This window comes from Hyla sarda, chromosome 7 (assembly GCF_029499605.1).
Source record: "Hyla sarda isolate aHylSar1 chromosome 7, aHylSar1.hap1, whole genome shotgun sequence".
NCBI lineage: Eukaryota > Metazoa > Chordata > Amphibia > Anura > Hylidae > Hyla > Hyla sarda.
The window spans coordinates 104391426-104408277 of NC_079195.1; the positions used below are offsets into that span (position 1 = coordinate 104391426).

Consider the following 16852-nt stretch of genomic DNA (forward strand, 5'->3'; position numbering starts at 1 on the left):
CAGGGAGGGGATATGGATTGGGATTGTTTGCAATAGGTAAAGAAGGCGAGGTAGCAGGGTCATTTTAAGTATGCTAATGCGGCCAAACCATGAGAAGTCTTTGCGGTTCCAGGACTCCAATTCTGACCGGAATCGAGCCAGGAGAGGAGAAAAGTTACGAGAGAATAGGCAGGAGAGATCCGATGGGAACACCATTCCCAGATACTTAATACCGCTAGTAGACCAACCAAACGGAAAGGCCGCTTCAGAGAGGACACTGTACGACCAGGTAATGAAACATTAAGAGCCTCTGACTTGGAGAGATTGATTGGACTCCAAATTCCACCAGGCGGGACATCAAGCATGGGAGAGACACCAGCGGATTGGTGACATAGACTAGAAGATCATCTGCAAAAGCGGAGCATTTGTGCGTGAATTCCCCGACCTCCACACCATGAATCTCAGGGTCCGCTCTTATGCTAGCAAGAAGATGTTCCATCACCAGGATGTACAGTAGGGGAGAAAGTGGACAGCCTTGTCTCGTGCCATTGTGGATGGAGAATGGGGTAGAGAGGGAACCATTTATTTTTAAGCAGGGCCTAGGGGTGCTGTATAGTGCTAAAATGTTTGCCGAAAGGTTAGGGCCTAGGCCGTGTTGTAAGGTTTGTGCCAGGGAGGACGAGGAGATCCGATCAAAGGCCTTCTCGGCGTCAAGAGAAAGAATCATCATGGGCAGTTGACAAGATTGCGCATAATGCATGATATCTAGAGTTTTGATTGTATTATCCCTGGCTTCCCTCCCCAGCACAAACCCCACCTGTTCTGGATGTATAAGGGTGGGAAGGATACGATTTAACCTATTGGCCAGGAGTTTAGAATAGATTTTCAGATCTACGTTTAGCAAAGATATTGGTCTATAACTGCCACAGGAGTGGGGGTCCTTGCCAGGTTTCGGCAACACCACCATGTGAGCCAGCATGGAGGTTGGCAGCAGGGGAGTGTCAGGGGAGATAGAATTGAAGTCCCTCAGGAGGACAGGGGAAAGAGAGTCCAGAAGAGACTTATAAAGCTTTGAAGTGAAACCATCCGGGCCAGGGCTTTTCCCGCTGGGCGAGTCCCGGATGACCACAGCCAGTTCCTCCGAAGAGAAGGGGGCGTCCAGCGCCTCCCTATCATCGTCGGCAAGGCCAGGGAAGGGGGGACAGGAAGGAGGGGAAGATGGTGGCGGAAGATGGTACAGATCAGAGAAAAAGGAATGAAAATTAGACATGATGTCTTCCGTGGTGTGTACCATCACCCCAGATGGAGAGCGAATGGAGGGGATGTGGGTCTTGGCCAGTCTACTTCGCAAGGCCCTAGCCAGCATTCGCCCGCTCTTATTGCCATATTCAAAATTTACTATGGCCCATTTGGAGCCAAAGGCCCCAAGAAGCCTCCAGAAGGCGCTTCACCTCCAGACGAGCCAATTGTAAGTCCCGCAGGACAGGCTGAGAGATCGAACGCTTGTAGGCTAATTCAAGCGAGGAGACCCTGCGTAAAGCCTGGCTAAGGGTGTGAGCCTTTTCTCATTTCAACCCAGAGCCATGCTTTATGAGGACCCCTCGAAGGACGCATTTAAGGTCCTCCCATTGAACAAAAGGAGGAGTAGGGTCGGATGTGTGATCAGACACAAAGTCGGAAACGGTTTTGGTGAGATCAGCCACACACACAGAGTCCAAAAGTAAGGACTCGTTCAATCGCCACTTCCATTCAGACTTAGTCAGGAATGGAAGCCGGAGGGAGCAAAAAACCGGGGCGTGATCAGACCAAAGAATGTTCCCTATCGCGGTGGAAGACCACCAGGGAAGGGCACTGTGTTGGACCAAGACATAGTCCAGGCGGCTGTAGGATTCATGCGGAGAAGAAAAGAAACTAGAATCCCTGTCAGATGGGTGCTGTAAGCGCCAAGGGTCACACAGCTGCAGCTGAGCAAGGGAACGTTTAACTCGCTTAATGGCGGAGTAGGATAAACAAGAGCGCTCCGTGGAATTGTCCAGGGTGGGATCCAGCGACAAATTGAAATCTCCACAGAGTACCACAGTCCCCCGGACCATAGGGAGCTGCTCATTAACCAGTTTAACAAATAAGTCACACTGTCCCTGAGTCGGGGCATATGCATTAACAAGGGTGAAGGCCCTACCACCAAGCATCAGGGAGAGAATAATATATCTCGCCCGCGTGTCAAGGACTACATCAGTAACCTGATGGGTCAGTGATTTATGGATAGCAATCGCAACTCCCTTAGATCTCAACACAGGATTATTGGCGAAGAACCAAACAGGGTAGTACCTATTTTTAAGTGTCGGGGTATGTCCCTCCTTAAAGTGGGTCTCCTGGAAACAGGCCACATGTACCTTGCATTTATGAAGATGATGCAGGATCTGCGTCCGCTTTGCCGAAACGTTGAAGCCCTTCACATTGAAATAGGCGATGGTAATATCTGACATGGGAGGAGTAGGCGATGGGATGGAACCCTCGTCCGGGGTCACCCCAGCTGGCACACAGACGTAGTCTCAGGGAACTCGGGACAAAAAGAAAGACCACAGGAGGTGAGAAAGCAAAAAAAAAAGGAAAGGGGGAGGGGGGGGGGGAAGAAAATACGGGGGACGAAGACACCAAAAAAAGGAAAGAGAGGACAAAATGTAGCAGCAGAAAAGCAACCACCGCGGCACGAACTAAGAGCAGAAGTACAAGCTTTAAGAGGACCAAAGACAGGAAGATACCCAACCTACAGGGGGGAAACAGAAGCTACAGAGCCTGAGGGGAGTCTGGCACTGCACCTAAGCATGAAGAAGTGCAGAAAGACAGAGAGGACACTAAACATGAAGTTAAAGAGACCCAAGGAAAAGGTCAGGTAGAGGGGAGAGACTGAATGGGCAGCGCAGGCGAGGCAGCAGAAAGGAAAAGGGGGAACAGGGAAGTCATCCCAAGAGAAAAAGAGAAAAGGGGGAGGGGCAGAAGGCTAGAAAAGATGAGGGGGTAGAGGGAGGAAAGGGGAAGCAGAGGAAGAGGAGAGGAAAAGAGACGACACCGGGTGCCGCGTCAGGTAAAGAAGACGAGTATCAGTCACAACGGCAAATGGGACCACCTGCAGCAAAATAAAACAAAAAAAGAGAAACACAGTAAAAATATGTCAAACAGTTGCTACAACGGGGGCGTAAGGCTTTCCAAGTCAGTCCCGGGATCCAGAAGAGACAGATTCCCAGCGGGTGACCAATCCTTGTCTGCGAGGTCCCCTAGGAGGCAGGGTAGAACGAGATTGCTTGGAGGAAGGCTGGGGAGACTGCAGAAGTTGTCTCTTGGGGGGATCCGAGGATAATTGAGGCCAATCAGGCAGGGAAACAGAGGGCAAGTCCAAGTCCTGTAAAAATCCAGGCAAGTCCTCTGGGGCTTGCACAGTGAAGGTCTTTCCATTCCTACGAACAGAGAGGGCGAAAGGGAAGCCCCAACGATAAGGGAGGTCATGTTCCCGCAGAACATCCAGGATAGGTTTGAGGGCAGCCCGCTGGGCCAGGGTGTGACGAGATAAGTCTGGAAACAGCTGTATTTGAACATCTTTGTAAAAGATCCGCCGGCGGGCACGGGCAGAACGGATGATATCTTCCTAGACAGCGTAGAAATGTACCCGGCAGATCACATCACGGGGTCGCTGGTCATCTGAACTAGCAGGCCAAAGAGCCCTATGAGCTCTGTCAAGTTCAATGTGAGTGTCCAGGGCCCGCTCCAGTAGGTCATTGAAGATGGACAGTAAGGCTGGGTACAGTTCCTCGGAGCCCACAGCTTCCAGCAGGCCACAGACCCGAATGTTATTCCGTCTGTTGCGGTTTTCAACGTCATCCAGATGTTGCTGTAGAGTGAACACTGTGTTGCTTCACCACCTCCTGTAGTGCCTGGACAGACGAGGAAGAAGATTCTTGCGCCACCTCAATTGCTGTCACCCGCGTGGACAAAGCGGAGACATCCTGACGAAGTTGGGCAAATTCTTCCTTGCATTCTGCCACCAATTGTTTAGCTAGTGAAGAAAAGTCTTCCTTCGTGGGGAGTGAATTGACTAAGGAATGGAGGTCCGCCAGAGTGACAGGGCGGTCAGCTTAAGAAGTCTGGAGGCAGCAGTCTGGAGGTATGGGATTGCCCAACACAGCTTGGGTGTGTGACATTGTTGCAGGGACAGAGGATGGCGCCCCAGATATGGAGGGGGTGCCCTGCAGGCTGGGTGGGGGTTCACGAGATAAAGCAGTAGGTGCATCCACAGCCAGTTGTCCCACATCTTACAGCGCGGGCTGCAGGGTCGGCACAGGGTCAGCTAGAGCAATAAGTGGGAAGCAATGGGTGCGGGAGCCCCAGGAGGATCCAGAGGACCAGGGAGAGGAGGTAGCAGTCCCTTGGTATGAGTGTTGCAGGTGACTGGGGACAGCATAGAAGGCCATCACTGGGGAAGGACAGGACAAGGCCACTGGGGGCCACTCCTCAGGGGCCACATCAGGAATGAGTCCCACAACCTCCTTATTGGTGCCAAAATGTCCTGCAGGACTAGGTGGGAGCACAGTTGCAGCAGGGGGAGCAGGCCCCCACACAGGAGGCAGCAGGGAGGCAGGAGACACAATCCCTACAGCAGGAGATACTGGGCAGGAGGGAAGAACATTGCAGAGGGACCCAGAGTCAGACCCCAACTGGAGCAGGAGAGGTGGATGCAGTCCGGCCGGGGAGGAGGAGGAGAGCACGGCGCCGTCTTCTTGCAAGGAGCCGGGCACCGAGGAGGCCACCTGACGCTGCGGCAGCGGAATCGGAGTTGAGACAGGAGGCAGCTGAGAGGTCGTCACGGGTCCCGCATATGACAAGGAGTCCGCTGGCCGGGAGCGGTGAGTAGCGGGAGCCGGGGGGAGATGCAGGCTGAGGCTCGGAGCCCGCAGGTAATGTGCAGCCGGCGGCCATATTCCCCGGGGCACTCCGGCGGGGCTGAGACCTCGGGAAATAGGCGGTGAGGTCCGGCTGAGGGGACAGGGGTCTGGAGGGTGTCCCTTTCTTAGCTCTTTTGGAAGATCTCCCCACGGAAGGTGCAATTGTCCTCTATAATATCAGGTGCAGGACCGGAGCTCCAGCAGCACGCGTCCTCACATGGCCATGGCTAGCCACGCCCCCCTTCAGAGGCATTTTTAAAAATAAAAGAAGCAATCTGATTGGTTGCTATGGACAGCTGGTCAGCTTTCCTCTGCACAGGTTTTAATAAATCTCCCACTATATCTTGTTGGAAGGTAAACGTGCAGCCAGGGGCGGACTGACATCACTCAGGGCCCCCGGACCAAATAAAGCATGGGCCCCCAGTGAGACTCCACCCCTGACCCCACCTCTGCACCGCTCCTATTCCCAGCCAAACCACTCCTTAAAGGGGTGTTCCGGGCAAAAACATTTTATCCCCTATCCAAAGGATAGGGGATAAGATGTCTGATCACGGGGACCCGCTGCTGAGACCCCCCGCTGCTCCGTGCAGCACCCGCATTCTATGTGGGTGCTGAATCTCCAGTTTCGGAAACCTCCAGGTTTCCAAAACTGGATATGTGACGTTACGCCACCCCCATCAATTCATGTCTATGGGAGGGGGCGTGGCGTGACGTCACATCCCCAGTCCCGGAGGTTTCCAAAACTGGAGATTCAGCACCCGCATAGAATGCAGGTGCTGCAGGGAGATCTCGGGGGGGTCTCAGCAGTGGGCCTCCCACGATCAGACATCTTATCCCCTATCCTTTGGATAGGGGATAAAATGTTTTTGCCTGGAATACCCCTTTAACCCCGACATATCAATTATAACTACATGCACTAAAATTAATATGTTTGAATTTGTCCTCTTCTTACTCCTATACCTTTTTTATCTTTCCGCATATGGGGCTATATGAGGGCTCATTTTTTGCACCGTGGTCTGTAGTTTTTATTGGTACTATTTTTATTTTGAAGGGACTCTTTGATCGCTTTTTACTCTTTTTTATGGTATATGAAGTGACCAAAAATGCACTATTTTTTTACGTGTATGCCTTCGACCGTGCAGTTTAGCTAACATTTTATATTTTAACAGTTTGGACATTTACATACACGGCGGTACCATAAATGATTTTTTTTAACGTTATTTCATAAAAAAAAATAAAAAGGGGGTATTTAAACTTTTATTAGGAAGGGGTTCATTTACTTTTCTTAACTTTTTTTTAACACTTTTAATACCATGCAATATTTTGATTGCATATACTGATCAATGCTAGGCCATAGCATGGCAATGATCAGTATTATCAGTGCTCTGCTGCTACAAGGAGGCAGGTAAGGACCCTCCCACCATCTTCTCAGCTGATCGTACATTGCTGTTTCAACGCAATGGTCCTGATCAGCTCCGCTGAGCTGCCAGGATCATTTTACTTTTGTTTTAGATGCTGCAATCAACTTTGATTGCGGCATCTAAAGGGTTAATGCTGGATATCGGCCCGATCAGTGATGCCTAGCATTAACCCTAGGTGCTGGCTGCTGATAGCAGTCAGAACCTAACAGGCTTTAAAGGGGTACTCCGGTGCTTACACATCTTATCCCCTATCCAAAGGATAGGGGATAAGATGCCCGATCGCGGGAGTCCCGCAGCTGGGGACGCCCGTGATCATGCACCTGGCACCCCGTTTGTAATCAGTCCCCGGTCTGATTACGGTCGACCGCAGGGTCGGCGGCGTGTGACGTCATGCTCCGCCCCACAATGCAAGCATACGGGAGGGGGCGTGATAGCTGTCACGCCCCCTCCCGTATGCTTGCATTGAGGGGCGGAGTGTGATGTCACATGGGGGCGGGGGCGTGACGTCACACGACGCTGGCCCTGCAGTCGCCGGTAATCAGTGCCGGAGTGAACACGCTCCGTGGACTGATTACAAACGGGGTGCCGCGTGCATGATCACGGGCGTCCCCAGCTGCGGGACTCCCGCGATCAGGCATCTTATCCCCTATCCTTTGGATAGGAGATAAGATGTGTAAACACCGGAGTACCCCTTTAAGTACGCTCAGCCTGTGAGCACGCCTTAACCTGTTAAGGACCCAGGGCGTACCTGTACGTCCTGATTCCGCTCCCGTTCTATAACGGCCGGGACCCGTGGCTAATAGTGCGCGGTGCCGCGAGCTATTAACCCTTTAGATTCAAAGTTGAACGCCGCGTCTAAAATGAAAGTGAAACCATGCCGGATAGCTCAGGGAGCTGTTCGGGATCGCCGCAGCGAAATCGCGACATCCCGAACAGCTCATATGACAGTCGGAGGATCCCTACCTGCCTCCTCGCTGTCCGAACGCCGAATTACTTGAGAAACTTGAGATCACGGAGCAAAAAATTAGCCCTCATATAGCCCGATATGCGGAAAAATAAAAAAGTTATAAGGGTCAGAATATGACAATTTTAACCCCTTAAGGACCAAGGACGTACCGGTACGTCCTTGGTCCTGCTCTTCTGATATAACGCGGGGTTGCCCATTTTCCCTCCTGAAGACGCTACATATGTAGTGAAACATGTAGAGGGGGCATTTACAGCATTTTAACTAGCGGTAGTTGGTGTGCTATCTACGGTGGTACTGCAGCCCACCTGGGATACTTGATACATACACAGTGGCTTACTGTATATAATCCAAATACTATTATAAAGCACACCAACCCGTGATTTTAAGTGAATACACTCATCATTTAATATACACTTATTATTTAATTCTAATTTGAATACAAATAAAAGTTACGTTTTAGGGGTGGGATTTAATAAGGGTATCAGTGACCCTGGGTTTCCCAGGGTCAAAGGTGTTTCTTTGTTACACAGTAACCACGCGTCATATCACGGCGGGCCCGGCGTCATAGTGAAGCCGGGACCCGCCTCTAATAGCGCGCAGCGCCGATCGCGGTGCAGTGTGCTATTAACCCTTTAGCCGCGCGCTCAGAACTGAGCCGCGCGGCTAAAAGTGAAAGTTCCCGGCTAGCTCAGTCGGGCTGTTCGGCATAGCCGCGGCTAATCGCGGCATCCCGAACAGCTGACAGGACAGCGGGAGGGCCCCTTCCTGCCTCCTCGCTGTCCGATCACCGAATGACTGCTCAGTGCCTGAGATCCAGGCATGAGCAGTCATGCGGCAGAATCGTTGATCACTGGTTTCTTATGAGAAACCAGTGATCAACATAGAAGATCAGTGTGTGCAGTGTTATAGGTCCCTATGGGACCTATAACACTGCAAAAAAAAAGTGAAAAAAAAAAGTGAATAAAGATCATTTAACTCCTCCCCTATTAAAAGTTTGAATCACCCCCCTTTTCCAATAAAAAAAAAAACACAGTTTAAATAAAAATAAAAATAAACATATATGGTATCACCGCGTGCGGAAATGTCCGAATTATAAAAATATATCATTAATTAAACCGCTCGGTCAATGGCGTGCGCGCAAAAAAATTCCAAAGTCCAAAATAGTGCATTTCTGGTCACTTTTTATATCATTTAAAAATGAATAAAAAGCGATCAATAAGTCCTATCAATGCAAAAATGGTACCGTTAAAAACTTCAGATCACGGCGCAAAAAATAAGCCCTCATAAGGCCCCATACACGGAAAAATAAAAAAGTTATAGGGGTCAGAAGATGACAATTTTAAACGTATTCATTTTCCTGCATGTAGTTATGATTTTTTCCAGAAGTCCGACAAAATCAAACCTATATAAGTAGGGTATCATTTTAATCGTATGGACCTACAGAATACATATCAGGTGTCATTTTTACCGAAAAATTTACTACGTAGAAACGGAAGCCCCCAAAAGTTACAAAACACCGTTTTTTTTCAATTTTGTCGCACAATGATTTTTTTTCCCGCTTCGCCGTACTACCTACTTGAATTTATATGTAGATAGTGCAGGTGACCTGGTTTCTACCGTTGCTCATCATATGGTCATCGGTCTCACCACCAATGCAAGTTTCCTGTTCTGTCCAATGGAGAAGAGAGAAATCTTGGCTCATATTACAGCAGCCGCCTCCATTGTACACAACAAGGAACCTACATATCAGCACGGTAAACAGCGCCATAAACCAGGTCACCCTGCTGTCAGATTCCCTTTAAAATGTAAGTACTCGTACTTGGTATCGGCAAGTACTAGAATTAAAGTATCGGTACTCGTACTCGGTCTTAAAAAATGGTATTGGGACATCCCTAATAGTGCCTATTCCATTTATAAACCACCACACTTCACCTGGACTGTTCTTCCTGCTTGGGTGAAGCTAAGGCCTCTAAGATCAATTACAGCAGTGATTCACAACCAGGGTGCCTCCAGCCAAAGGCTGTCTGTGCATGCTGGGAGTTGTAGTTTTGCAACATCTGGAGGCACCCTGGTTGGGAAACACTGAATTACAGCATTATCACTGCAGCACAGTGTATTTCTGGAGGGAACTGTTGTGAGGCAGACATAATTGCAGTCTGTCTGACTCACTACAATATCTGCCATAAATCCTCTGTGCTGCTGAGAAGCCTTCTCCTTCACTCACAATCTTCTACCTGCCGTTCACCGCTCCCTACATGATGGCACAGTCAGAGATATAAGTAATATGTCTGACTGCGCCACTGCCATCATGTAGTGAGTGGTAAAAGACAGGTAGGAGATACAAATACTACATTCATAAGCCACCCACCTGGCCAGGCTGGCTTGTTCTTGCGTTGCTCCTTTGCCCTGTGCCTACAGACAGCCTTCAGTGCAGGGAACTATTTGGGGGAAGCAGCACAGTGAATTCCTGTGCTAATTCGTGAGGTCATGTGTGAGGGGGGACCTGAGCTCCTCTCCCAGGCAGCCACTGCGGTTCTCTTAAGGGGCCGCTGCCACAGTGGCTGTCTGGAAGAGAAATTACAGTGACGCCCAGCTCCTACACAGGTAATCTCCCCATTAACAGAGCAGCCGTGGCGGGCCCTTTCCCCGGGCTGGGGTGCTTAAAAAAACAAAAATCTTAAAATTTCTTGTGATTATATGTGACTGGCAGCGGAGAGTGGGCCTTTTTCCCGGCCGGGCCCTTGGACCACGTCTTAAAGGGGTTATTCAGGAAAAAACTTTTTTATATATCAATTGGCTCCAGAAAGTTAAACAGATTTATAAATTACTTCTATAAAAAAAATCTTCATCCTTTCAGTACTTCAGCTTCCTAAGTTGAGTTGTTCTTTTCTGTCTAAGAGCTCTCTGATGACAGTTTAGAAGCAAATCCCCATAGCAAACCTATTCTACTCTATGCAGTTCCTGAGACAAGCAGAGATGTCAGCAGAGAGCACTGTTGCCAGACAGAAAACAATAACTCAACTTCAGCAGCTGATAATTATTGAAAGGATTAAGAATTTTTAATAGAAGTATTTTTCCATAACATATGTCGTGTCCCGGTACAGAACGTGGTTCTGTACAGTTCCTAAAGTCCCCTCAGGTAGAGTCCCTCAAGACCACAGGGCTCTCCTGCAGGATCCCCCTAAGTCATTATTATGATTTCTATTGTATATTACTCATGTACATTTAAAGGGGTACTCTGCGCTTAGACATCTTATCCCCTATCCAAAGGATAGGGGATAAGATGCCTGATCGCGGGGGTCCCGCCGCTGGGGACCCCCGTGATCTTGCATGCTGCACCCCGTTAAAATCAGTCCCCAGCTGTCACACCCCTCCCATAGGCTTGCATTGAGGGGGCGGAGCGTGACGTCACATGGGGGCGGAACCATGATGTCACAATGCTCTGGCCCCGTGATCGACAGTAAACTGCCCCGGAGCGAACAAGCTCCAGGGACTGATTTTAATGGGGTGCGGCGTGCAAGATCACGGGGGTCCCCAGCGGTGGGACCCTCGTGATCAGGCATCTTATCCCCTATCCTTTGGATAGGAGATAAAATGTCTAAGTGCCTTAGTACCCCTGTAATATAAGTATTGTACAGTGAATATAAGCTATGTGTAAAGGTTATTAGGATGTTTAAACTGTATAGGACCTTCCTAAGGTCATGTAATATGGTCATGTGATATGTGATCACCTGATACCCGGAGTTCCAGAGACACAGGTAACCACAGGCAACCAGCTACCAATGGGCTTGAGTCCTGCCCCCTGATATATAAAGGGCTGTAGTCTCCACACTAGGTCTCTTTAGTTCCTGGACAGTAAAGCAAGCACCAGTCCTGTACAAGTTCCTTCCAGTACAGCTAGGCCAAAGCCTACAAGTCTGCAGCCACATCTAATATCTAAGTCTTCTATGTCTACAAGTCAAGTCTCTACAGTCCCTACCAAAGTCATAACAGTAGCACAGGGGCCTGCATCATCATTATTACCACTACAAGTCCAAGCAAGCCTGAGAGGTTCCTTGTGTCCCGGTCACCTCTGTGGAAGTTGGCTATCTGTAATAAATGTTATGCTGCCTTCTTCAGTAAAGTTCCAGTTGCATCAAAACCTGCAAAACCTCATTTAATATATGCCGTTTCTGGGTTGGTTGTCGGCGGTGCCCTACACCATACAACCACATCCTGGCGTCACACGCACTAGGGGTTAACAGCATCTCGCCCCAGGGGTTAATACCATGTGGCCCCACCACCTACACAGCTACACCCCGTGGTCCCGCCATACACTGTGGGTCACCACACATATGCTCTGAAAGCAAAAATATCTGTGAAGTTATATTGAAAAACATGCAATTTTGCATGTTGTTTTTTTTTTTTATGCCATCCACTGTGCGATCAAACTGATATATTATCTTAATTTGTTAGGTTGGCACGATTATAGCGATACCCAATTTGGATAGTTTCTGTCATGTTTTACTATGTTAAGGCTAAGTTTCCACTTGTTTTTTGCGTACATTTTCCCCCCAAAAAGGCCAAAATGGCCCTCATGGCGTTTTTTTAATTGAAAAAACGCTGCAGACAGATGTTAGCTGTAAATCAATGAGAAATTGCAAAATAATTTTTCCACTTTGCGTTTTTCAGTTTGGCCTTTTTTTAACTCCTTAACCCCTTAAGGACATGCGCCATAAATGTACAGCGCTGCATAGTGTCACTTAGCGCACATTGCCGTACATTTACGGCATGGCTGTGACGCGAGCGCAGGAGAGGCGCTTGTCAGCAGCCGGGGACCCGCCTGTAATGGCGGACATCAGCGATTTCGCTGATGTCTGCCATTGACCCCTCAGATGCCGTGATCAATACAGATCACAGCATCTGCAGCAGTGCGGCACTTATAATGGCTGATCTGATCGCCCACGGCACTGACACGGGGATCAGATCAGCCAAGATGGCGGACTGAGGTCCCCTCACCTGCCCCCATCCATCTCCCGGGGTCTTCTGCACTGATCTGCCTTTCAGCAGACCCGAGCAGAAGATCGCCGATAATGCCCATCAGTGCTATGCCCTATGCATAGCACTGAACAGTATTAGCAATTTAATGGTTGCTATAAATAGTTCCCTATGGGGACTAAAAAAGTGTAAAATAAATGTGAAAAAAAGTTTTTAAAAAAGTGGATTTTTTTTTTAAAAGCCCCTCCCCCAATAAAGTTTTAAATCACCCTTTTTCCCCATATTATCCCCAAAAAAGCGTAAAAAGGATAAATAATAAACATATTTGGCATCGCCACGTGCATTAATGTCCGAACTATAAATATATCATGTTAATGATCCCATAAGGCGAATGCCAAATTTACAAAATCATGATTTTCGTTTAAATTTCCTTACACAAAATTTTTTTTGGGGGGGGTTTACCATAGGGTAAAATTAGTCATGCAAAAAACAAGCCCTCATATGGGTCTGGGAATGGAAATATAAAAGAGTTATGAATTTTAGAAGGCGAGGAGGAAAAAACAAAAACGCAAAAATAAAATTTGCTGTGTCCTTAAGGTCAAAATGGGCATGGTCCTTAAGAGGTTAAGGACTTAGGGCGTACCTGTACGCCCTGAGTCCACTCCCGTTCTATAACGCGGGGCCACAGCTGCCGGGACCCGTGGCTAATAGTGTGCGGCTTTGATTGCGGTGCCTTCTGCTATTAACCCTTTAGACGCGGCGTTCAAAGTTGATCGCCGCGTCTAAAGTGAAACTAAAATGTTGCCAGTTAGCTCAGGGGGCTGTTCTGGATCGCCACAGCGAACTCGCAGCATCCCAAACAGCTGTAGGACAGCTTCCTTCTCGCTGTCCGATCGCCGAATGACTGCTCAGTGCCAGAGATCCAGGCATGAGCAGTCAAGCGGTAGAATCATTGATCAATGGTTTCCTAAGAGAAACCATTGATCAATGTAAAAGATCAGTGTGTGCAGTGTTATAGCCCCCTATGGGAGCTATAACACTGCAAAAAAAGGGAAAAAAAGGGAATAAAGATCATGTAACCCCTTCCCTAATAAAAGTTTGAATCACCCCCCCTTTTCTCATAAAAAAAAAAAAAAAAATGCAGTGTAAATAAAAATAAACATATATGGTATCGCCGCGTGCGGAAATGTCCGAATTATAAAAATATATTGTTAATTAAATTGCACGGTCAATGGCGTACGCGTGAAAAAATTCCAAAGTCCAAAATAGCTTATTTTTGGTCACTTTTTATATCATGAAAAAAATGAAAAAAAAGCGATCAGAAAGTCTGATCAATACAAAAATCATACCACTAAAAACTTCAGATCACGGCGCAAAAAATTAGCCCTCATACCGCCCTGTACGTTGAAAAATAAAAAAGTTCTAGGGGTCAGAAGATGACAATTTTAAACGTATAAATTTTCCTGCATGTAGGTAGTTATGACTTTTTCCAGAATTACGACAAAAATCGAACCTATATAAGTAGTAGGGGTGTAAGAAAGAATAGATTCGCTCGATTATTGCGATTTTTCATTTGGTGATACTGTATCGATTCAAAATATTTTTGAATCAATCTTTTTAGAGATGTGGAATTCGTATCTCCCGAAGCCCGAGACATGCAGTACCGGGCTCTGGGCAGGTGAATTTTTCCGGCTCCTGCAAGCAGGGCCGGACCTGACAAGCGCGGCGGCGCTCTGGGTGTATGGAGCGGGCTCCCGACTCCTGCCTGCTCCATACTCTGTGGCCCCCGGCTGATTTCAGTAGCCGGGGACCGCCGCTAATAGCCAGCATGCGGCGATCGCCGCAGCTGGCTATTAACCCTTTAGATCGCCGCTGTCAAAGCTGACAGCGGCATCTAAAGGGACCTTTGAATGCTCCCTGGTGGGATAGGCGGGAGGGCGATCCACTGTGGAGGTAGCCGGAGGGCTTACCTCTGTTCCATGCTGTGGCTCTGTCATTGATAGAGCCTGGCTGGACTAGGCTTTATCAATGGATCACAGAGCAATGGAGTTCAATAGAACTCTATTCATCTGTCTGAGGAATCTAATGATTCCTCCTAAAAGTCGAATAAAGTGTATAAAAAAAATGTTTTAAGAAAAGCTTAAAAGACACACATTAACCCCTTTCATATTAAAAGTTCAAATCACCCCCTATTCCTATATAAAAACATGTAAACATAATAAAAATAAACATATTTGGTATCACTGCATGAGTAATAAATGCAATATATCGTTTCTGAGACAGAATCGGGATATATCACGATATATCGTATCGGCATAAGTGTATTGTGATACGTTTCGTATTGCCACATTCTTGCCAATTCACACCCCTAATAAGTAGGGTATCATTTTAATTGTATGGACCTACAGAATAAACATAAGGTGTCATTTTTACCAAAAAATGTACTGCGTAGAAACCGAAGCCCCCAAAATTACAAAATTGCGTCTTTTCTTCAATTTTGTAGCACAATGATTTTTTTTCTGTTTTGCTGTAGATTTTTGGGAAAAATGACTGATGTCATTACAAAGTAGAATTGGTGGGGCAAAAAGTAAGCCATCATATGGATTTTTAGTTTCAAAATTGAAAGGGTTATGATTTTTTAAAGGTAAGGAGGAAAAAACAAAAGTGCAAAAATGGAAAAGCGCTCAGTACTTAAGGGGTTAATCCTTTTGGCATGTTTTCACTAATTTTTAGCTCCTTGGTGGTTTTGCAAAGTCACAACATGTTGAGCCTATTTTGTTCCCTGAAATCATGGCGTTTTTCTCCCATAGAAGTCTATGGGAGTAAAAAAAACGCCAAGAAAAACGACATGTGGGTTTTAACTTTGGCATTTTTGCAGGCGGTTTGTATTCTTTTTTGGACTTTAGCGATCCAAAAAAGTGATGGAGATACCTTTTTTAATTACATTTTGGAAGGTACCATTTAGAAAATATGTATTAAAAAAGATACAGTAGTGATGTAAAAAAATATATTTTACGAAATGTATCTTTTTTATAATGAAATTTTAATAAATTTTTAAACAGAGATCAATTTATGTGGGTGGGCAGGCCCCTAAAAATGTAGTAGTACCACCTAAAAAAATATAGAAAATAAAGAAAAAAAGTGAAAAACACAAACACTACATTTTTATTATTGTCGGCTATATTTTTAGTGCCCTGCCAGCCCACATAAATTGATCCCTGTTTAAAAATTAATAAAAATTTCATTATAAAAAATAAAATTTCATTATAAAAAATAAAAATTTCATTAAATACTATTTTTTCCATCACTACTGCATCATTTTGTTTTGTTTTGTTTTTGTTTGTTTTTTTGGTACCCAACAAATTTAGAAAAAACATCAAAGGGGCCAAAAATGCAGTTTCCACTCAAAAGGCAAAAAACAGAAAAAAATGCAAGAAAAAAAACGCCAAACACAGGAAAATGCTGTGGCGTTTTTTATGGCGGTTTTTTATGGCCACAAAAAAACCAAGTAGAAACTTAGCCTAAAAATATTCTAAACGTTTAAAAAATAAAAATTTGAATGCCAATTTCTATCTCCCCCAATAACTTATTTATTTTTCTTTGTATGCCGCTTAATGAGAGCTCATTTTTGTGCCATGATCTCTAGTTTTTATTGTTATGTTATTTTGGTGTGGATCTGATTTTTTGATGGCTTTTACTTCCCTTTTTCTGTCTATCTCAGTGTTCTATACTGTATACCTATATTACATATCAGAATACAGTATGTTCATTCCTTGAGGCTTTCCAATGTGTCAGTAAACATTTTTGACTGCCCATGGTTTTTAGATAAATTGTTCAGGTATTTAATTTGCCTTTGTATGTTTTTTTTAATTAACATATAGAAAGAAGAAGTCTCTGATCGACCTGTCATTTCTTTGAGAAGTCCATTTCTAGACAGATAGAAGCAAACTACAGTTCTTCCATACACCATCTCTATGGTAAATGTTTTTTCTTACCTATATCACAAATAAGATGTGTCACATAATGTTGTATTGATTGCCAGAATTACCATGGAGACAAGTGTAAAAGTTTAAAGTGTACCTGTCATTTAGAAAAAATACCTTTGACATGTCACACACATGTAAAAAGTATTGATAGGTCTGGATCTCAGTGCCTAGACCCTCACTAATCAAAAGATCAAGCGGGGAGATGCACGCAGTACCATGCATTACTCACGGACTTACAATAATCTTTGTCCTTCGGTCCTATTATAAGACTATGATCACTTCAAGCCATGTGCTACTGCATGCATCTCCCTGCTCATTCTCCTGATCTCAGCACTCCCCTGTCCAGAGGCTCAATGTGACAATTATAATTCTGGCCTCTTATGGGGCAGATCTGCTTTGGGGCCCCCTTAGGCACCAGGGCCCCGGTGCAACTGCTGCCTCTGCACCCCCTATGGCTACACTCTTGCCCCCATCCATGTAAAACTTTTCACATGTCTCTTTTACATGTGAAACGTTTTTTTTAAATGCCATATTTATGAACAGAAATGTTGTTTTTATTCATACATTACTTGAAGCCCCATGTAG

The 16852-nt window shown here is 46.2% G+C and overlaps 1 protein-coding gene across 13 annotated transcripts in view; it reads left to right on the forward strand.

Moving 5' to 3' along the window:
* The window catches only part of MYPN (myopalladin), a 346898-nt gene that overhangs the window by 152936 nt on the left and 177110 nt on the right, over window positions 1-16852 (forward strand). For all 13 annotated transcript variants that reach the window (XR_008846301.1, XR_008846300.1, XM_056530264.1 and 10 more), the window contains one exon: window positions 16163-16258. Coding sequence is in view for 9 of the 13 variants with exons in the window: in XM_056530264.1 (XP_056386239.1) it covers window positions 16256-16258 (3 nt within the window). In the remaining 4 variants the exon portion in view is untranslated. The remainder of the gene's footprint in view (window positions 1-16162; window positions 16259-16852) is intronic.